Here is a 24,043-nt window from a genome sequence, read left to right as displayed (position 1 = left end):
AATAAGGGATACAAACTGATATTATATTAAGCATTTGTGAAGTCCTCATCGTGGAATTACAGAGTCCTTCATTTGTGCTTTACATGTAGAAAACCTCATTTGCAACATACAAATATTATACATCTAATGAATGGATTCCAGATGACAAGTGTCAAGTAAGAAGACATTATTTAGCAAACCATTATACTCTTTCTGTCGGGAGCCAAAGATTTGACTGCACAGGAAGACCTATGCCTCCTCTGATGGCGGAGAGATGCCACTTGTAAGCATAAATAGGAATGAAATGAAAAGACCACTCAAGGAATGTTTATGACATTTACTGTAAGATGAGGAATGCATTTTAATTTCGTGAATTTCGCGAGTGCCTACAGTCGCGAAATTAAAATGCACGCGAAAGTTCTTTCCTACACAATATGCATTGGATGCCAGTGACAATTCGCGAAAAATTTCATGCTGCGAGAAAAGCCATCGGCTCCAATTCGCGAAATTTTCATGCCGCGAATATATCATGTTTTACAGTACTTCTGGCTAAAGTCAGAAGGGTTAGTTGTAGTTCTCACAGCAAATGTCTTCCTTGAATGAAATCTTTTAGATATATTGTTTAACACCAGTTTTGTTGTAGAATATTAGCAAACAAAAATGATACTTTTGACGAATGATGTTATCTATTCTGTTGACAGCTGTATTCTTGTTGCATAAATTGGGTAATCCAGACTTTATTTTGTCCCCTTAAAAGTGAGAGTGTAGTTTTTATAGTTGTAGAGTACATTTTGTAATGAAACATATTGTATGAAAGCTGAATTACACCTTTAATGCAGCTGTAGTGCCGATTGCAGCCAGGAATGTGTGAGCGGTGGAAAACAGCCGAAATATGAGATCAAAAATATTGTTTGAAATCACAGCTATGGGTGTCACCCTGCCAGTGTTGTCAACCACAGCCATATTTCATGTGGCCAATATAAAAAAAGTTAAGTTTGATTGCCAAAAGAGCTCTATAGGGGCAAATAGCCATTGTTGGAGGGATTGCAGTTTATATCAGATGTCTTTCATGCAAGCATTCAAAAATTTTTGAAGCATCTGCTGGAAAGAAAGAAATAGTCCTTTACATTGTGCTCAATTAAATTGATTGGTTTCCTTAATCATTCTGAAAGGAATGACAGTCGAATGTACATGTGTGTGAGCTGGAGGGAGGGAATTGGAATTGGATTACTGCATGAAGATTTAAACTTGGGAATTTTTTTTTATTTGTCATTCACATCAATTTCTATGTTTCAACATAATGAAGTGGCACAAACATCATGCAGTTTTTTTCTGTCGTGTTCTGTTGTTGGGTGTTTTTTTTTTCACTGTTGATTAGCTTATTACATACGTAACAGAAATACTTTGGATATTTCACTGTGGAGGGCAGTAGAGTTTATCAGTCCCTTGTATAATTGAAGAGTTTACACATAAATGCAAAAACAGATAAATATATCCACTTTTATCAATGTTAGATTGAAGATGCTGAAAAAAGGAACTAATTCAAATATACCATTGTATGTGGTAGTTCTAATATTTTCAAAAATACTTTTTGTTATGTAACGAGTGCAGTATCATTGAAGAGATATATTTTTCTCTATTTTTATTTTGATGCTGACCATACTTATGAAATTTTGAAAATGACATAGATATCTGTTTTTTTCCTTCAAACTCTTCGATTGGTCCGGTACATGTAATTCATATAATATGCAAAAGCATTCTTGAAGTTCAGTGTATATCTATCATGCTTTAAAGTATAACTTCCGTGAGGTCATCAGTGTGAGTTAATTAAACAAACATACACGTGTGTAGTGAATAGTTCCAAGCATGCTTATTCATAGAGTCTTAACACAGAAAATGTGCAAATTTCATGTGGTGCCCAACCATCTGTAGGCCCTAAGTATAAAATGATTAATCTGGTGAATGGATACTCCTTTCTTCTGCATTGTGTAACATCAGGTGTCTTTCTTTTTTTTTCAGAGTTGTATAGATTTATGATATATTTTTGGAATAATGCACTTATGATCTATGAAGAAATGAAGTACGTTATATACAAAAAAAAACTGTGCGCAGACTACAGATGAGGCACACCTTTGTAAAATGCAAAGTATGCTACATGTATCATATACAGTCCCCAGCAAGCCATACTTTTTAAAAATATTCTTTTCATTGGCAGCTGTAGAGGCTACTAGCTAATCTATACACTACGATAACACGTATAAGGCTGTGGCATGGCTGGACCTCTACTTCTATAGCAATGAGTCAGTAATTCTGCCAATATAATTATATCTCCAGGTACCACGTTTTTTCCCTCCTATCTTGACTAACTATTATTAAATAAAACGAGGCTATGGGACCACACCTGTGTATTAGGAAAGGGACGGGTGCCACCACTGATCTAATTTGTCCCGCTATCATAACTGCGGAAATGCATGCATGTTATTGGCTACGACAGCTTCCTGATTCTCTGACTCACCTTTCTTGCCTCCATGTCCCCCCCCCCCCCCCCCCTGACATTTCGTTCGTTTTCAGTCCATTTTTTGGATTATAATTGTGGGTTTCCTTTCGGAGAAAAATGGGTGATGAGAGAGAGAATTTGGCGTCGAGATTTGCTGCTGTGCTGTGGAGATGGTGGGGGGGGGGGGGGGGAGGGAAGGTAATGAGACAATCGCTTACTCATCCCGTTCTGCGACTTTGTTCTTCCAATAATTTTAGAAGATGGAGAATTTACTAGCTAACACCTCTCTGATGTGAATCAGGGCCTGCAGTCAATTCTGTTGACAGATTTTTCTGGATGCTGACTTGCAAAAATTATTCTGATTACCCGGTACTTGGTTCTTGGTTTGGTGCATGTTTTTGCTCTTCTCATGGGTTTGGAGGGCAAGGATTGAATGTAGCAAGCTGATCTTATTCCCCACTTCACAGTGACACCAACTAATCAGTAGGCCTAAGGGATAGTTACAGTTGACAGTACACAATTGCATCTAGCTATGCACAACTAAAGTTACCAACCAAAAAAGAAAGAAAAAAAAAATGAAGGGTCGCATCCCGAGTTTGTTGAATTGATCTACATGTATTAAAAGGAAAATGTTGTATTTTCTGGTTCAATGCTTTGTTCAAACTCCACAAAAGGAACTCTGACGTTTATTCTGATGCCCTGAGCTTGGTGCCCCCACCCCCGTCTGCACCTACTGCATACACACACACACGCACACACACACACACACACATACACTCGCTGACACGCAAAGGACCATTTGATTGCATGCTAGAACCATCTGCTCATGCTGAGTTATGTACCGGTACCTATTTTTTTAACATTCATGTAGCCTCATTTGCAATATTTTAAAGAATCCTAGGGCCTTCAAAATGTGTGAAAGGAGAAAGTTACAGAGAGTCCCGTGTTACTCAACTTACTGTATGTGCTGTGCGCAATGGCATTTTAACTTTTGTAGCCACCTGTGACAATCGCTTCCACAATGAATGCAACCTCAAAACCATCACATGACCACCACATACTGGAGTGATCTGGGTTAGTAAATCTAATCAGGGAGGTGTTAGAAAAGGAGAGACAACTCCTGCTCTCCTGTGAACTCATGCGCGGTACCGCCGAGAAGTTATGCGCTTAACTACAGGTGGAAATCAGGTGCATCAAGAGCATCAATAATCGGGACTAGCGCTCTCACATCTAGAAATACTTGCCCCTACTGCATTTCGCTCTCTCTTTCAATGTGATGGCAACAATGAATTTGTGTACCTTGAATTGGAGCAGTGAATCAAAATGCCGTGTGAAACTGACAATTTTAACAGCAAATAATTTAAAAGCACGCTGGTGCTCGCTTTAGCGGAGTACTTTATTTGAAAGATCAAAATATCCCACATTAAAGGACAGAAAACTAACATGCGGAAATGTGCGCATTATAAAAAAATACTACGTTTTTAAGATGGCCTAATTTTCATTTCATTTCAATTTGCGCATTATGAAGAAACTAGAAATACATGTTCATGATATTGAATTCTTTCCTAAACTACTCTAATCAATTCAAGTATTTCATTTAAAAATTTTACAGGGAAATAAAGCTTGTAATTAAATGAAAGGTGAAATCCGTTTTTCATCTCCGAACTTCGCCTTGCAACTAGAGCGGTGCAGAGCATGACTTCAAAGCGTATAGTGGAATGCTAGACATCCCATTGTAACACTTTGAACCAAAACATGTGTTTGCATGAATTACGAAGAGTTGTCTCTCCTTTTCAAACACCTCCCTGATCTAATACCCCGTCATACTAGAGGCGAAATGAGCCAGAATGCCGTTGGAGTGAAAATTCTTCCTGCATCCCTGCATATTCGAAGGGCATTCTAAGAATTCTGACGACATTCTGAGTGCGTTCCAAACATTCGGGCCCATTCTTATGGCCAGCCCAAATGTTTTACCCATGCTTAAAACATTCGAGGAACATTCAAAGTGGAGAAATATCGTTCTGCATTCGTAGGGTAATCTAATTGGACTCTGGTTGCATTCTATATATTCCTACGGCATTCTAAATATTCGTATGGCATTCTAACAGCATTTGAAAAAGTCTGACCTCATTTGAGGGAGAATCGGAATAGTGTTGCACCTCAAATTCTGTCAAAATATCTCAAATGCTCAAATGCTCATACAATTACCCCCAGTTAAAAGGTTAGAGTAAAGATTAGAGTTAGGGTTAGGATTAGGAGTAGGGTTGGGGTCACGGGAAGGGTCTGGGGTAATTGCCTAGGGGGTGAATGGCCTAGACACTCTCTTTCAAGGAGGTCTCGCTGGAGGACAGCAATCTGCAGCAAAGCAACATGGTCCAAGGATGATCGGGTTGAGACTGGTGAAAATCACCATTTTATACGCTATCGGAGACCATTCCGGTGGCATTCTTGACACAAACGGGACATTTGTGTTGCATTCTAAGTACATTCTAAGTGTATTCTAATTTTTCGCGCTGCATTCTGTTTGAATTTGTGAACATTCAAAGTATATTTTGGTAGCCATTCCGGGAACGTTCTGACCACATTCGAAATGAGTTTGTACTGCATTTGAGGCGCTTTCCGACCATCAGACTTTGGGCAGCAATCGAACCGCGCTCGTGCGGCGTTCGAAGTGCTTTCTAAAAATTCTGACCGCATTCTAACAGCATTCTGAATATTCCTACAGCGTTCCAAGTACATTCGAGCAGCATTCGAGAGCTAATTCATTCGGAATGTGCAAGAATGATTCAAGAAGGGTTCGAAGAGCATTCCAAGTATTCGAACAGCATTCCCTACCAAGCCGCTACAATTTGAATTTTTCTCCCGAATGTGGCGCGAATTTTAAAAATCCTTAATTCCGGCTGGTTTTGCTTGATTCGTGCTGATTCCGAATTAGTGTGATGGGGGTATAATACTTGGTATGTGTGTATGCCTGCAGGGGCGAAATAGAATTCTAAACAACCTTGTATGCAGCATCATTATGTAGGTTAATTTCTACTGTTCTACATGCAACTTGTAGACTACAACTTGTACAAGGCAGGACACTTGCAAAATGGGCTCACATGCTTTGAAGGAACATGCCTGGCCTTGGACCTACAAAAATGTTGACATGGTTGCCATGGTTACCGCATGTGGTTATACTTTGAAAATTTTACTCATCGAGACATCCTGTATGATGCGTCGTGAGTCTACTCTGTGCTCGTGTCACTTTGTCGTAGGAAACAACAACGAGAATCGTTCAAGGAGGGTGATTATTTGTCAGCTAGGCATTAAACCAGTATATCCGGAATATGCACGCATGGCGGAAGATCAACAACGTGGTCCACAGTCAACAACTTAGTCTGTAGACCACAAGAATGAGAAGAGGAAAGAGAAATAGTTAAGGTTCAGAATGCAGAGCTGTGGATTATTGTAATCGTTTTTCAGATGTTGCTTTGTCAATGTGCAAAATTGGGTTTAGTTCATTTGCTAACTATCTCTTTTTGTGGTTAGAAACATGTTGCATTATGTTTTAATATTGCTAAACAGCATCTATGCAAAAATCTGCAACTCTGCTCTATAAGAATACACAATGTCACACAATTGTATCTAGTTTTGCATGATGTACAACTGTAGCCTATATATTTGAAGCCCCATTTCATGTGTGCGTCAGAAGATACCGGTAATGTTTTATACCCGAGAACTAGAGATTGAAATTCCTTCCTGACCCCATCTTGTTTTAGCTTGTGTACCACACTGGAATTACACGAATAATTATCAGATTGTGCAAGTACATAGATTTAGCATTTCACAGGCTGAGTGAATATATCATTTATCGGAGCATATCAATGAAGATAGATGAGTACATATCTTTATAAGATAACTTTTCATGCCACCCATTGTAAAATACTGTAGAAACAGAAGTTTTTGCGCAAGTAATTTTCTGCACTCGGCTGGATAAGATGAAATTCATGTGTTTTTAATTCTACAGAATCAAAACATAAAATTGTGTTACATATAGCGGGCAAAAAAAAGTTGTGTGCTTTTACACCTATTTTCACGCTAGTGCCTTGTTGTGTGAAATGTGCCAACATTTTCATACCCCACAAATATTTCCACTTTTACAGTGCACTGCGATTTTGATTCAATGTCATGAGACATCAAATCTTGGTTGAAATACAGAAGACTGGCAGGTGGTAATTTCTTAAGCATCAGGAGATAAATCAACCATTCCAGGATTGAAAGACAACTTTATGGACACAAGTTTGTGTAATGTGTATGTCTTTGTCAAGGAGAAGATAATGGAGGCCATCGGTATGGCCAGATCTTATCATCAATCACAACTGAAGGGTCAATGAACTGTACCCCTTGTCACTGACTGGTCAAGAAAGTAATGGACGACAGAACATTCCTTTGAAAGCGTCAGATGAAGTCACAATTATGCTTGTAGTTTTTTTTATAATTTCAAACCTGGATGATGTATTCATCGGCCTGGTGACCAAGACTAACCCTTGTAGCAGGGACCACAACCGAACTGGATCAATGTTTGTTTTATCAGATCATAGCTGCTGTCAGCCAAGTCTCTCTCCTCCTCAACTCAAGTCAGGGCTTTTTGATAAATCCGTCATGATGTAGTATTGAAGAGAGGCCAAAGGTGAACAGTGGGGAAGCTTGAAATGTACTGGGGAGTTGGGTCATAATTTATCTTTCCTGTTTTCTCTGTCAATGGGGACGTCTACCATCTTGTGAAGATTTCATACACTCTACAGGAGGTCTAAAACTAAGTGCATTATTTCATTTGTATACAACTCTATGATTTTGCATTGCATTGAAATATTGGTGAAGGAACTGCCTAACTCTAATCCAGAGTAGCCATATGTAGAGGAGATAAGATGTGTAATAATTCAGACCATTGTAACGACAATGCTTCTTCCTTAATGGCAAGTAGAAGAATGATTATCAATTTTGTGTCCCCACTGTGTTATAGATCCTGTGAGCGCTACTGAGGGAAGCAAGAATGAAGACAACCGTATTCCTGGCAGTGATGGTGGCGGGCATCACCTACGCCGTAGGCGTCGCCGTCTTCTACGAGACGTGCAACGAGAACAAGTGCGTGTCGCGGGTCAGCAAGTGTCAGCTGACCGGCGCCTGTGGCTGCACGCTGGAGAACTGTACGTGCTGCGTGAACTGCACACACTGTTTGGCTGAGCTCTGGGATGAGTGCTGTGCCTGTGTCGGTGAGTACAGTCCATACGATTGTTACACAACGGACAACTATCACAGACACTTTGCGCCAAGGTGAAAATAGTGTTACATACCGTAGGTGTAACTGTAAGAAGTGTATTCATTGTTTGAAAACAACAACAACAACAACAACAAAACTATGAACACCCCACCCCTATTAAAAAAAAGCAACAACACTTTTTTTTTACTCTTTCAACTGGATCTGCACACAAAGAGAAAGGCGAAAATCCATGTTCAATTCCAAACCATGTACAAGTTGGCTTTGATGATTAGAATAAAATCAGATGAACAGGAAAGTAGAGGTTTTGTCCCAAAACAAAAAATTCATGGATTTGTGTTTAGTTTTTTAAATCTCTTGTACACATATGTGTGATGTAGTTTGTGTGCTCAATATTTCCTTACGTTAAGAATAAACACTATTGATTGCTTGCAAATATGCTCTACCAGAGGAACATTTTGTAAAAGTTTTTCATGCAATGTTTCCATGAAAATGTAGTAATATCAAGTGATACTGGAACGTAATTGATACTTGAATACTTGTAGTGTGACATTTCATTCACATTTGAAACTGGAAATACCAAAATTGTGCGATACTGTGATACCCTATTAATCACTGAAATATGCATGTGTTTTAGAATGGGGATAAACCAAGGAAAACATTTATGGTAATATGGTAATAAAATGTTACCAATACCAATGGCAGGCTGACTGTGATTTACAAACAAATCACAGACTCCTACCAAACTCCTCCACTGAGTTCTGGAGAGTTATGCACCGTAATAACCTTCAAGAAATCTTTCTAGGCACCTGCTGTCACGGGTTCAAAGGGCACATTAGCAGTCATTTGAGAATTACACTTGTGGGTATTTATCGCCATGGAAATCAGAGTATTATGTGGCAAGAGAAGCCATGGCTATTGCACACCTGTCACAGAGCAAGATCATTAAGGTCACCTCAAAGAACTCTGCGCCCGTATCCTTTGAAATCCCAAACTCCCGCTTCTGCGGTGTTGTGTGCCTGAACAACTGTAGTGATTACAGATGGAACTTGGCATCCTGCCTGATTCAGCGGGGCACGCCTGATCCCACACTGCCATAATAAAGTCCATCCCAAGATCGAAGGGAATGACAGAACTGGGTCTCGATCTAAAACATTTCAACTGACACATTTGCTTCATGGACACCCGCAATGAAAAAATTTGCATTGCGCCGACACTGTGATGAATCTGCAACTGCCTGCAGGCTAATTGGGTAATGAAAATGGGATGATGTGGGGCACAGAAATGACAAAGCGGCCAATATCTGATCCAAATCTAAGCCTTGAAAGATGTCCTCAATTTGCTATCAGTCATTTCCACTCGTCCTTTTATTCTTCTGACATGATTGTGCACCGACCATGAAAATATGGTTGTTAACATAAGTGCCCCTCCAAACCAAATCTTGTGGTATTTTTTTTTTATTTACAGCTGTTGTACATTGTCAAAGAAGAACTATTTCAGCAAGCCTGCAGCTGAGAGATGAACTTATTTTGTCAGTTCCATCCTTAATCATTCTCAACTGTTCCAAATTGCTATAGATCTATCTTTTTCAACCTGCACTGTGAATACGAAATTTAAGCAGGAAGCACATTTGTCTACTACAAATGTTTTCTTTACTGTCAGAAGGTGAGAAGCAGATTCTATTGTAAGTAGAGTGTGAGAATGCAAAGCAGATTAAAACTAACATGTATGGTATTCCCATCAAGACTGCAAGATTGGATGCTCATCACCCATGCAGAGAAAGAGTGAAAATTTTCTTTTATGACAGGATACATTGATTCATCTGTCTCATTTGAAAGCGCTGTTACATTGTGATGTTTGAAACAAAGTGGATGATTACATAATTTCTTCCTTGCCTGCCACCACCACCACCACCACCCAGGCATGTGCAAGCCGCGCAACCTCTCCTCCACCGACTTTGCCAGCTTCAGCACCATCGGAGACGTGGAAGCCACGCCCTCGCTCTTCAACGCTCTCACCCAGTTCGGACTGGGCAAGCCACTGCCGGAGGCGCACTGGACCGTGGACCGGGTCACGCCTGAGGAGGAAGGGGTCAACATCGATGTGTTGCTAAGCAACAGAGGAGTGCCGGTGTCGGGAGATCGGACAGAAGGTGAGTGGAAGAAACTCTGGTTTCTGCTGCCCTCTCTTTCCTGCAAAGCCCACATGCACTTCTTAAAGAGGCTGCGCTCACTTTGCAAATCATTAATTTGCCAATCTCCTTGCGAATGTGGCTAGTTTGAAGTGAAAAACATGCAATGTCATCATGTCACAACCTCTACCCCCCTGGTTGCCTCAGTGATGTGTGTTTAACATGCTAATCTTTGTCAACTCTACAGTGACTTGGAATTGCCTGAAGTATTCACTGCATCTGTTGAAAAACAATAACAAACTGACAACTTTTTAGATGTTTATTTTTTTCTCATTGCAAAAAAGTAGAGAGTGGGATGAAAATTTTGATTTTTTTAAAACACCATTTATACATACATGTAGTACCCACTATGGTATGTAAAGGTAAAAGTGACTAGATATTCTGGACATTAGCCACGCATACCTACTGTTACGATTCATAATCATGCTTCAGATTTTTGGTGGTCATATGTTTTTATGTCCGCCCTGATTTTATTGTTTGCATTAAAAAGTTGAAAGTTTGCCCTGTATGTTCATTTCTGCATTGATTATGATTCAAGTGTCTAGGACTGTAGACTGACTCCATTATGTGATAAAATCGTTTAGATTATCTGTTTTATGGTTACATGCTTCACATTTTATTCATCCAGTCTAAATACAAAATGGTACATCATTTAGAGCCATTTATCCCCAAATGTTCAATTGTATTTACAAATGGAAAGGTGTTTACGCATCAACTGTAATTTGTGCCCTCTGCAGATACAGTAACGAGTACGAAGGTGACGACCACCGTGGCGTCGGTGAACGAGACATCGGCTGCCGAGGATGTGTGCGTGGTGGCGTATGTCAACGCGTGCCTTGGCCTCGAGAAGTGCGTGAACGCCTGCCTCCACATGGGGGCCTCAAGGTACCGCTGGTTCCACACGGGCTGCTGCGAGTGCATCGGTCACACCTGCCTCAGCTTCGGCAAGAACAAAGCCCTCTGCAGTGACTGTCCCAATGATTAAAACGACTAAAGTGCCACAGCGAATCTTGCGAGGCTGTTGAAATACTTCGTAATTTCTGTCGAGAGAATGATGGACTCTTTTGTGATCAAAGACAATATTTTGTTCTTCTTTTTTCAAAAAAAAATGTTTTTGCTTCCCATATTCATGACAGAGCGTATTCATGTGAAAAAGTGCCCTTCCCGTGAGGCAGCATAATTTGATGTAGCCTTGATGTGAGGCTAACTCTGCAACGTGAAGGAAGCACTAGGCACGTCCTCTGCCCACAGCCGCCTCAGTGACCAACCAAGAAGGTGGCAAGACAACTGGAGTTGAGCCAGAAAATAAATTGTTTTCATGTCGGTCACAATCACGACGTAATCTCGGTACTGCCATGAATTGAAGTCATATTAAGTCTTCCTCTGATGTTGCAAGAAAATTGTATTTCACTATTTTTAATATTTTCCTATTTTTTTTTTTTTTGTAAAGCTGAGAATAATCTTTCCTCCAAGTTGGAGAGCATAGGCCAGAAATGAATTGTCTGTGAGTTGGCTTTTCTTCACAGCTGTTAAAACCAAGAGTGAGCCACCAGGTGCATGGTAATGTGCTTGGAGGCACCATGGACAAATTCTGAGATCTGAAGTACTGTATTTAACATGCTGGCTAAAACATTTCTTGCATTTGACTCGCAGAGTAGCTAAAGAGGGAGTTTTTTTAGCTCACCTGAGCCAAAGGCTCAAGTGAGCTATTGCGATCGCCCTTCGTCCGGCGTCCGTCGTGCGTCGTCCGTCGTCCGTCGTGCGTCGTGCGTCGTGCGTCGTGCGTCGTGCGTAAACTTTTTCATTTTCATCTTCTTCTTGAAAACCCCAAAACCGATTTTCATCAAACTTGGCAGGTAGCATCCCTAGGGGGTTAGGAACTCAATTTGTTAAAATGGGCACCATGCCCCACCCAGGGGGGCCCCAGGGGGCCCAAACCCCCCAAAATTAAGGAATTTGTAAAAATCTTCTTCTCTAGAACCAGAACTGATAGAGCTAAGTTAATACTATGAATTAGTACATTGATGACTGTAGTTTCAAGTTTGTTCATGGCAGAATCAAGGGTGCCCCCCTTGGGACCCAGGGGAGGGGGGTGGGGAAGGGTTCTAATGGGGCCTAAATTGTACATTTTCATCTTCTTCTTGAGAACCCCATGACCCATTTTCACCAAACTTGGCAGGTAGCATCCCGAGGGGGTTAGGATCTCAATTTGTTAAAATGGGCACCATGCCCCACCCAGGGGGCCCCCAGGGGTCCCAAACCCCCCAAATGAAGGAATCTTTATAAATCTTCTCTAGAATCAGAAGTTATAGAGCTGAGATAATACTATGAGTGAGTCCATTAATGACTGTAGTTTCAAGTTTGTTCATAGGAGATCCAGAGGTGCCCCTCTTGGGTAGGGGGGGGGGGGGTGGTTGGAAGGGTCCAAATGGGGGCCTGAATTGTACATTTTCATCTTCTTCCTGAAAACCTCATGATGGATTTTTGTCAAACTTGGCAGGTAGCATCCCTAGGGGGTCAGGATCTCAATTTATCAAAATGGGTTCCATGCCCCACCCAGAGGGCCCCAGGGGCCCCCAATCCCCCCAAATGAAGGAATCTTTAAAAAATTGGGCCCTTATTGTACATTTTCATCTTCTACTTGAGAATGCCTGGTCAAATTTTGGTAGAGCTGTGAATAATTTAGATTAGTGACTGCGTGAAAGGTGAACTTGCAATACTCAGGTGAGCGCTAGACCCGCGGGTCTCTTGTTTTTTTTCATTGTGTTTGAGTGAGCAAACTATTTAAAAGATAGGTTATGGCTATAAAGTCAAGCTACGTATACATCTTAGTATGCTAAGAATGCATTGTACAAGTAAGTGATTTCGAGAGCACTGTTGTTGTCATGCTCGTTTGACAGGATGTTCAAGAAAGACATTGTGTTGTTGTTTTTTTTTCACAAATTAGTAGACTTAGCTCTGATATTACTCAAGCAGCACACTTAAAATCTAACATATACTATTAGAACAGTGTCTGCTTAGCAACCCAAATAGAGCTATTTGAATGATTTTGTCTATGATCAGTATTTTAATGTTTGATCATTGGTAGATTTCTCTTGTCGTGCAAATCTATGTCTTTAGAAACTTCAAAAAAAAAATTAAGAAAAAGAAGGCATGGAAATTGTTTTTTTTTTTCTTCTGCCAAAGTGTGAAGTACTGATATTGGGATAGACTTATCACAACTGCTTAATTCTAACATCTCCATCGCCGCTTATTTAGTATGGTTGGACCTTCTACTCATCGACCGTCTTATGTTTATTTGCTCGATAAGAATATCTAACACTGAAATTCACGTAAAAACTTGACCTACGTGATTGAGAAAATCCAGCACTATCAAATGCCGTTGTTCCCTTTTCGATTCGAAGTTTCAGTGCAAAAATATTGCCGTCGAACTTGCGTGGCCTCGTTTCAGCTCCCCGCGGTAACGCTTCTTATTGAGATCGACCGCTGTTTTTGCATTGACAATGCACGCAAACCGAGTTGTATTGAACACCGTGTTGTACGAAGCTTTTTAGAAACTTCCATGGACATTACATTACGATTCGGTGAAAATATTCATTCGAAATTTTGTTCTTGATTAAAACCATTAATGAACAGTGAATTTTCGCGTTTTCCCACACATCCTCATCAACAGTCAAAGCCAATCCATTTTTATGTGCTCTGCGCGCAGTGAAGTGCGTACTAAACGTTCTGTGCGCCAATACTTACGCGGTCGGTTTCAATAAGGGCGGTCGATATGTAGTAGGGGTGTCATACCTATGTATTATTCAGTTCTTCTTTCTGTTCCATGGTTCCTTACTTTGATATTTTGGTTCCGTGCTTTTAGGCATAATTTAAGATTTGTGTTAATCATAGGGTGGTTTAACTGCAATCGGTTTACTACAAGGAAAATATGTGGTTTATATGAGATTTCTGCTGTATTCTCTAATTGCATTTCAGTTCATTTGATTAATTTCATCCTGATGATAAGGTAAGCTGGACTGACCGTCACTAAATTTATAGCTGTGATAGTCCCGATTAACCATCGCAATCTTACACATGTCCAGCAAGTCATGACACTGATTCATTGTGACCAAGCAATGTTTTCAAAGATTTATTGTCACCTAAATTTACTTACAGTTGTGAGTCTATTATTTTCCCGCAAACAATCAATGTCTACTCTTCTAATTCCTGCCAACATTTTTTTTTGACACTTGACATTGTAAAAAAAAAAGAAAATATGTATGAATTATTTTGTAGGAATATTCTCCTGAACTGATGTATTTATGAAGCTTGTGCCACTTGAATGGAAAGTTGGCCCAAGACTGTATTTATGTTTAATGTACATGTAATGATTTTTAGACACATTAATGTTCCTGCCTTATATGAAAGCCATTTTATTGTATTGAAGGCTTCATTTTTGTAAATATGTGATATTTATGAAGGGTTTTTAGCAACAACAAAACAAAAGAGACTGTCCTACATTGTACATGTGGCTATTTTCTGACAAAAAAAAATTAAGGATCACAACTCAATCACAAATTACTTTTTTTGCTTCGACAAACTGTTGACAATGGTGCTCTTTGGCTAACATTTTGCCTGTAAAGGTCAAAAAAGAAATAAAGACTTCAGAGTTTGATACGACATTTGTCTTCTTTTGCAAGCTTTGTACGTACTATGTGACATATGTGTTTCTTGCATGTATGGCTTGAAAATTCTGCTCTGTTTGTGGGAATGTTTATGATTTATTACTTATGAAGTACACGATAGTTTGTGAGCATCGTCTGATACATAATCAAGTTGACTGTGATAAGTAAAGTACAATCAAACAAGCAACAGAATTTCAACAAAACTATTATTACAACTATAGGCAGATCTGTTTTCACTTCCATTTCAAAGTATTATCATCATTACCTTATCGATAATCTCCTGTCTATTTATCTATACACCAATGTATGATATCTTTCAGGGTATTTGCTTCTCAACCCAATTTCAATCACATGCACAAAACAGGAAAAGTGGTGTTTAGGAAAAGTAGCCATAGTAGAATTTACTAGTGTAGCACATGTATGGAGGTAAGGATACAAGATACAAAGAATACTCTAACATACGAGCAAAGTTCAACGCAGACTCGTATTAGTAGTGGGGGAATCGGAACAAAAATGGACCCAACAGTTTTAAAATGTAACTCATGGGGTGCCATCTCATGTTATGGCACGGTGCCAGAATGTAACACATGGAGGTACACGCTAGACCGTCTACCTTCTTCCCCCTCCCCTTCTTTTCTCAAACATCCACCGTGAATAATTGGCCAATCTATTGCGGAAGTGGGCACTCCAATCTCTGCTCGTCAGTTGTCGCCGGCAATCTTGCGACAGAGATTTGCGCTGCGGCGGGACTGTCTGGTATGGCTGCCAGAGGAGTGTATTTTTTTGCGGGGTATGGCAGGGAAGGGGAGGTGGGTAAGGCTTGTGTGGCATCGTCGTGGTACTTTGTTGTGGTGAGACAGTGGTATAATTTTGAGAGTCTTTATTTTTTTCTTCTTCTTCTTCCTCTTCTTTTTTGGGAGGAGGTGGGGTTGGCAGAGAGTATGAGTGAGTCAAAAGAGATTCTATAGTATACAGTATGTCCCCAAAAAATTACAATCAGATTTTCACATTGATAACTTTCAAAATGATTAAACAACCTGCATGCTATTTCAGGGAATGACACTTAACTTCTTGCCTACATTTTGCAGAAAACCCCATTTACTTTGGTCGAGTGGTCAAAGAGAAATGTGGATCGTTGTAAAGCATGTCATGGGTCCGTTTCTTCCAAGTTCAGCACTTGGATGCTCTTGGAACTGTGAACACAATGGGCAAAACTTAGAGGGAAGAGATTCCCGACACACTCTATAAAGATCCTCATTTCTCTTTGACCACTGAAGCAAATTCGGATGGGTTTTTCTGTAAGATGTGGGTAATAAGTTATAGTTTCAAACCCTGAAATTGTATTTGGATTGATTCACTATTTTTAAAGTTATTGTTGCGGAGGCTCCCGTTGTATTTTTTATTTTTTATTTTTTTTGGGGGGGCATATACAGTATAATCTCTTTGGAGTGAGTCAGTGCGGATGAGGGGGCAGACAAGAGGACCTCTGTTGAGCGATGATGGTCATTGCAGACAGCCAGGGTCCTGTGAACTGAAGTTATTTCAACACCAGTTGTAGTCTAGATTCTGAACCATTTCATTTGTTTTACTATTATTATGTTCTTCTCTTTTTTTTTTACATGCGTTAAGTTGTGTGATTGTTCCACAATTCCTCGAATCTGCCCAGATACATTTGCAAGATCACTCCATCACAATGCTTAACGCATGTAGCGCCTCTCATGCTTTTACAAAAGGTGTGTGTGTGTGGGGGGGGGGGGGGTTGAAATATCAAAATAGTTCAGGATCTAGACTACGTGAGAACAAGAGTTAGAAGACTGGTGAATTTCCCATCTGGGCGAAACAACAGAGGTCCTATGCAACAAACTTGCCACAGCTTCATGTGCAATAGATCCACCTCCATTCGCAGGGTAATACTCTCTTGTATGAATGTAACTATGTGGTCAAAGTACAGAATTCTACCGAATCTTCAAAGGGATGGTATAGTATTGGTTGAGATGAGGATTCAGCTTTTAACTTTTTTGAGAGATACTAAGAAACCAATTTATGAAATGGCATAGAGCATACAATTCTAAGAGGAATTGCAAGTTTATTTGATGAAAATCTGTTTTGAAATGTTTGAGACATGTATGCAAAAACAAAGTAAAATAAAGTGATCCTAATAAATGGTGGATCCCACCTTATATTAGAACCACTTTGGTTTTGGATATCTCAGCCATTTCAAAAATGATTTTTTTTTTAATCAAGAAACTATTAATTCCTCTTAGTATTGTACATTTTCAATGTTTTACATAAGTGGTTATAAATTTTTAAATCGGAATCCCCCATCTCGACCAAAACTATATCATCCCTTTAAGTACACAATTCTACTGAATCTTTAAAGAGAATTTCAGAAATCACTGGTGCATCATTAGCGTAGCTGCATTTCAGAATGCCAAATAGGATCTGGGAAGTCATTACGGTACATGGAAATTGTGCATGTGAGCAAAGGGAAATACATTGTATTTTGTACGTCTGGTTTGGTGTTAATTATTCATTCTATTGATTATGAAGTTCATCCAGGCAAAATGCCAGACCACTGTTGCTGATATGAAGACATGCAGCAGAATTTTACATCACCTTATTCCTTTTTCATGAAAATTGCACATTCCATTAACTTGATACTGACATATGTTAAGGGTAGCAATTATTCCCTCTGCTTTCTGAAAGCAGTTATTCAAGTGCTCTTTCATTATGCTAGAAAAGTGAATTTTTGTGGAATTCCCTTTATATTTTCTTTATATTGTTGTCCACACATGACATCATAACCTCTAGTAGTGTCCTCATCTGTGGTTTCAACACCAAAACTTTGAAAATTCATAACTTTTGCATCGATTGTCTGATTTTCGTCAAACTTTCACTGATGTGTTCTACTAATGTTGCTGCTTTCACTCAATCCACATTTGTCTTTGGATTTGTGTTTCCTTTAATGCCATGTACAAGTTGAAATTGACACTTGATTTTTTTTAAAAGATTTTTTGTATGGTATAGTATATCAAAAATAGACTTTTATTTGTGGACTTTCTTCTGGAACCAAACCCTGAAAAGTTTGCAAGTCACATCACATGGTAGTTAAATAAAAGTCAAATATCATTCTTGGTGGAAATTAGCAATATGATAAAATTATCATTATGTGTCACTTTCTTCTAATTTTTAAGTGTCACGCATGTATGAAAGCATTAGGGTGAGGAAGAGGTTAGAAAGGTAATAGGGTTCTGGTAACAATTAGTGTTAAAGCACTAGGGGAAAATAGTTGAAAGGAATTAACTCCATGACTATTTCTTTGATGGCCAACTGTAGCATATAGTTGCATTGTTACTATCGTTTGTATTTGAACACTTATATCTCAGTTTCATTTGTTTGTCATAAAGAGCAAGAGTATATCTTCACTGGTTATAGGCTCTGTAGAAATGTGACCTTATGACATTGTGAGTCATACAGAAATGAGAATATAGCGACGACATGTTCAGATTCACTGTGATATGTTTTCCTATGTGTGGGCGGATGTATTACAATATAGTAACCAGGAAGGAGGGATGCTTTGGAGTCTCCAGCCCATCAAACAGAGACATGCTTTCTAGAGGTCCCAGATGTTAGATGATGATTCAATGAGCAGATTTTTCCTCCCTCCTCTTAGATACAATATCTCGCTATCTACATGTTTTGGCGCTCAATGCACGAGGAGGAAAAAGCTTGAGTAAACTCAGATGTGAGTGGGAAGCGTATCTAGCACTCGGCTGTCAAAACCAAGAAGAGACAGAGTCGTCAGGGTGGCAAGCAAAGAAGTGCGGGGCACTCCAATGCTCTGGTGATGACATCAACTTGTGGACACTTTTGTCGATGGACTCCTCTTCATGGCTGGACTGCGACAGGATGGAACTTTGTTAACCTACAAGATGCAATGTTCTGAATGAAATCAATGATGTCAGACAATCACTGTGAACAGTGAAAGTTAGCCAGGTTTGGATGACCAATATTAAAGTAATGGATGACCTTTACAGAGGGTTGAAAGTTTTGGAGTTCGTCAAAGCAAGGAGATCCTTGTTTAAAATAAACTGTGGTGGTTTGGAAGAGATGGGGGTAGAGATTCAGATGAAGATTATAGCTATTAAGGATGTGAAGCATAGCTAGAGAAAGATGTACTGAGATGAGTTGGGGAACCCTGGAAACTAAAGATCGAGAGGATGATTATAGTAAAAGAACGTACAGAGAGGATACATAAATAGGGTAACACTAATCAAAGAAGGGTGGAAGGGCACAGAGAAGGGGGTCTAGGCCCACACAGATTAGAGGAGGGGGTGGAAATATGAAGAATTGGTGATCAGGGTGGGGACTGAGAGCGAGAGGGAGAGTGAAGGGATCGGAGGGTTTGGGAGGGGGGAAGAGAGAAGAAAATCTGGTACAGAGAGCTCCTTTCACTCGTCATCTTGGACAGATGTAGATGTAGGGCTAGATTGTGGGCAAGAGAGCAGAGGAGAAGATGGCTTATAGGCAGCTGTTGGAAAGCTGGAAAAGAGAATGTAGCTGGTATGGTATGTTAGAAATGGGTGTGGGGGGGGGGAGGAACAGAAGAGTAAACAATTTCAAAGACGAGATGATGATGAGGCTCAATAATCAAAGGCATACAGTACATAGTTCTCCATGAGATATATGAGGTGAGTGTAATGGGTATGTGTGTATTATGTAGTGTGAATTGCATATACACTGTATGTTCGTGTAGATAATTCTGCAAGTTTTTTATCCTCAAACATGCAGGTTAACGAACGCAGGGCTGCCAACTCTCACTCATTGAGAGTGAGACTCACTCATTTTGGTCCTTTCTCACTCTAAAACTTTATTTCATTTGCGTGCATTTCTATTGATCTCACTCATTTTGACTCCTAAATTATAGCATTGGCCTATGGGAGTCTCACTCTCAACTAGTTTCCAGTGTTGGCAGCCCTGCGAACGAGGGAACGCACGAACACGTACATACATACGCACTCACACACACGTGCATTATTATGCCCCCATCACAAAACGTCTTTGCTGAGGTAAAGTTTTCATAAACAAAATGTCTAAAATAGTACAGAGTTCAGTACGATTGTACATGTATGTTGTTATTTCTTGTGTAAAAGATAAATACTGAAGTTCAGTATTTCTTTTTCTTTTTTTACCAACACGCACAGCATCTTCTATAGCCTCGGGCTGTTCGCCAATGGGTACGTGCCAAACTAATACAACATCCCTTATGTGCTATACACAAAGAAATTCACGAAACTTCCTCACCATCTTTGTAGCCTCTGCATAACATTCTATAAACTTTACACATTAATTTGCAACTCACACAACGATATGTCACAATAATGTTGATGATATTATTATACCTACTTGTTTAGTATTTGGCTAAGAGTGCACATTGCTGTCCAATAGTGATTTTGCAAGCATAGCTAATCAGCCGCAGCAAAATATATGTGTAAGAAGGGCCAATTTCCCTTAAAAAATGTGGAGAAATTTGTCACGTTTGTCTTTGAAGGGTGCAGTAGAGGAGGCCACCATTGACCCGACTAAATGGCATTGGCTCTTGTACGACTGCACACACACGAACAGGCGTGTCAGCGTCAAAACGGAAGCCAAGGGGGACATTGAGGGCGGGCTCATGTCATGTTCAATTTCAAAATGTTGCCTCTTTGTTATTACCATTCCAGAGGACTTGGGGGACGATCCTACCGAGTTTTGTGGAACAGCTGAGTTCAGACGGTTTATCCTCAAATGACCCCAATCTGGACTCTATACTCCCCCTTTCTCCCCCCTCTCTCGGTGTCTCCAAATTTTTCTGATCGCTGAAGCAAAATGTGTCACGCAAGGTCGACTGCCGAAGTTGCCAGTGACTATCTTATACCACACCACCTGTGATAGGACATTACGATAGATAATCCAGCCGGACCTGACTTGTCTGGGAGCGTTTTAGAACTATGCCTATTAATAAAATGTCATCGCATCATACAATTTCTTGTGCGCTAAACCTATAATATACTTTCTTTTCACATTTTTGTCTCTATATTCATTTGAGAAATATTGTCCATTCGCCTCAGTAACACTGATATCTCCATGGCCTTCTATATAGAATCTTCTCCCCACACCTGAATTAGATAATACCAACTGAAGTCATCAAATTTAGTGCACTTTACCTCTCTTGCCCATTGACCAACGGGATAGCTGAAAGGAATGCCTATAGGGTTATGCATACGGGTGCTGTTCGTTATTCCGAAGGTTCGCTATTCCGAAGGTTCGTTATTCCGAAGGTTCGTTAATCCGAAACACAAAAATTCCCTATACCTAGAGGTTCGTTAATCCGAACATCTGTGGCGTTATTCCGAAGGTTCGTTATTCCGGAGATTCGTTAATCCGAAAATGAAATTAGGAATAACGAACCTTCGGAATAACGAATCTTCGGACTAAAGAGCGTTCGGAATAACGAACCTTCAGAATAACGAGCTGTAACCCATCCATACAATGCGCGTAAATTCGGTTACATTACGTTATTTCGAAGGTTCGTTAATCCGATATTGAAACTTTAGGTTCTTTATTCTTTTTTTTCCCGCGAAGGTTCAATAATTCGAAATGAATAAAGGTTCGTTATTCCGAAGTTTTATTCATCCGGAAACGAAATAGATTCCACGGTTAGTAATTCCAAAGATTTGGGTTTTTTTTTTTTCAGTACGTACCTTCTTTTCATTTTCGGATGAGCGAACCTCATACCATATTCGGAATATTGAACCTTGTTCAATTTTCGGATCAACGAACTTTCAAAAGTACGTCACACAAGTTATTAATGAATGAACCCTATTTCATTTTCGGACTTACGAACATGTAGGTAATATAGGGACTCTGGAATAGGGAATATGGAATTGGTATAGGAAATAGGGAATTTACGAGTCACTCACGAACCATCGGAATTACGAACGCTATTTCATTTTCGGATTAACGAACTTTGGAGTAACGAACATAGCCCGTAAATCCAAATGCTTCTGGTTAATTTTTGTCTGTACGTCCGTAAACTTTATCCTGTCAGTTGCTGCTTTACATATGAAATCATGCTATACTATCCAACGTGGCGTTCGGCAACTTGCATTTCCACCAATTCAATCCGGTTATATTCATTTGCACAATTGAACTCTTGCAAGTGTTTTCAAATTGCTGGCAATCAGCTAGAAATGTTCATTATATCATGTTTCGATGGTTTCATGAAGATAAATCATAACCTCAAGAGTGTCCTTGGCATGCAGTACTCGTGAAAAGGAACAGGCACCACGAGTAAGCCGGATCGTAGTATCTCAGCTAGACAACGTATTACGAATGAGACAAAACGCCATCACGTAAGCATCACGAGCGTCAAAGAACTGCCACTATACGGACTCTGGTGCTAACCACTCAGCCACGCCAAACCACAGGCTGTGCCATCACATTCTGAAAAGCTCTGTCATAAAAATGTTATAGTTCCTGTTACAGCATTTCGTCAAGAATTGTGAATTACTGACGATTCTTGACAATTGCAATGCGACCTTTGCGACGTCAAACCAGGGACGTGGAAACACCTCCCTGGTCAAACATATCACGGTCGTATTGATGTCGTAACAACTTTGCATTGCACAGAGCGCTCCTTGGTCGTCTGACCACGGGCCTACTGTAATTCGTTCGTTGTTCACGGTCTGACCAAATGGGCTGTACATTTGCATAAGGAAAACCAATTTGTCAATGGGAAATAAATACTTGAGGACTGTTGATCTCCTTTAGAAAGTAAGCATAATAGAATAATGTCTGCGTCGCATATAACTCCCATACCTGGTACCAACGCAGAAAACAACACGTGAAAAATACAGAGCCTCTAGATAGGTATTGATATATATATATATATATATATATATATATATATATATATATATATATATATATATATATATATATATATATATATATATATATAGAGAGAGAGAGAGAGAGAGAGAGAGAGAGAGGGAGAGAGAGAGAAAGAGAGAGAGAGAGATAAATAGATAGATAGATAGACAGATAGATGGTAGATGAATGATAGGCTTAGATTGAGGGAGTCTGGTGTAGCTAAGGGGACCAAGGTATCATATAAGCGCTTCTCTTCATCTCCGTTCGTAAATCCATAGACAAAAAGGCGAACCTTATTAGTTCTTCTGATAGAACTTTAATTGATATCCTGATGTGTCTAGGATAATCATCATTGAAAAGTCGTAAAGAACAAAATAAGCACACAAACAAAAACTTTAAAACTACATTAATTTTGTCTCCAAGAGTGAAGGGGGAGGCAAAAACAAAGAGAAGTGACGCACTTGCTCGATAAAAAAAAAAGCTTAAAGAGAAGAGGGGGAGGAGTAGAACAAAGAACGGGAAGGCGAAGAAAAAGAAGAAGATGATGATGATGATGATGATGAAGAAGAAGAAGAAGAAGAAAGAGAAGAAAAGAAAGACGAAGTAGAGAAAGAAGAAAAAGCAATTAACAAGACGGAGAAGATCCTATGAACAAGGAGAAAAGAATAAGAACACAAAGAAGAGAAGAAGATGATGACGAATAACAGGAGAAGAAGAAGAAGAAGGAAAAGGGAAAAGGAGGAAAAAACAAACGGAGAAGTTAATAATGACGGTGGATAAGTCCCGAGGGTAAGTATATCAGTGGCGGATCAAGGGGGGGGGCGCAACCGGCTTACGTCCCCCCTTTTATTTTTCGTTAAAAACTAAAGAAATGAAAGAAAAAAAAAATGAAATGAAACCCGGAGGTGGCACCAGAAATATTAGTTGCGCCCCCCCCCCCCCCCCCCTTACAGAATTCCTGGATCCGCCCCTGAGTATGAAGAAGAGTGCTAGGTCTTAACTTTAACTATAATGTCACCAAAAATATGAGAAATACGAGATCTACTGGAGAGCATGAAAGAGCTCACACAGTCACTTGGGTTCCGTCAAGCTCATCTAATATCGCAATACACAGGCACAGCTTACAGAGTTTGCGTTGTGAGTACTGAGTAGCCTACATCACAAAGAGGAAGAGGAAAAGGAGAAGGGATAAATGAAAAAGAGAGCCAAAAAAAAAAAAGTCAAATCATGAAGCTCCGTGCACCATTTGAGATGACGAGAGAGACACGTTCAAACGAGATGACTTTTGGACAGCCGCATCCATGAGCGATTATCATAGAAATCATATGATAGTGGAACACTTTAATCACATGCGATGTGACGGATTACCGTAAGGAAACATCGTGTCAGGAATGGATTCCAATACAAATGAAAGCTCTAACCGAATTGGACTTTATTGAAAATGAGTATAGATGGATCAGGCACCGAATTTGAAATGGCTCGAAATCTCAGGGGGTATATGGGAGACTGCAGTTAAATACATACGTGACATAATG

General features: G+C 39.8%; 1 protein-coding gene across 1 annotated transcript; it reads left to right on the top strand.

The window, feature by feature from the left end:
• The first annotated feature begins 7,511 nt into the window (after window positions 1-7,511).
• LOC139710027 (twisted gastrulation protein homolog 1-B-like) lies at window positions 7,512-11,534 on the top strand. The gene is made up of 3 exons (XM_071621975.1): window positions 7,512-7,731; window positions 9,658-9,888; window positions 10,665-11,534. Exons 1-3 carry the CDS (start codon window positions 7,512-7,514, stop codon window positions 10,910-10,912), a joined length of 699 nt encoding a protein of 232 aa, XP_071478076.1. The 3' UTR covers window positions 10,913-11,534.
• Window positions 11,535-24,043: the final 12,509 nt, after the last annotated feature.

The sequence above is a fragment of the Diadema antillarum genome, unplaced genomic scaffold, assembly GCF_040938485.1.
Source record: "Diadema antillarum isolate AM-2024a unplaced genomic scaffold, OU_Dant_1.0 seq00001494_RagTag, whole genome shotgun sequence".
In the NCBI taxonomy this organism is placed as follows: Eukaryota; Metazoa; Echinodermata; class Echinoidea; order Diadematoida; family Diadematidae; genus Diadema; species Diadema antillarum.
This window is presented reverse-complemented; position numbering and strand designations above follow the sequence as displayed.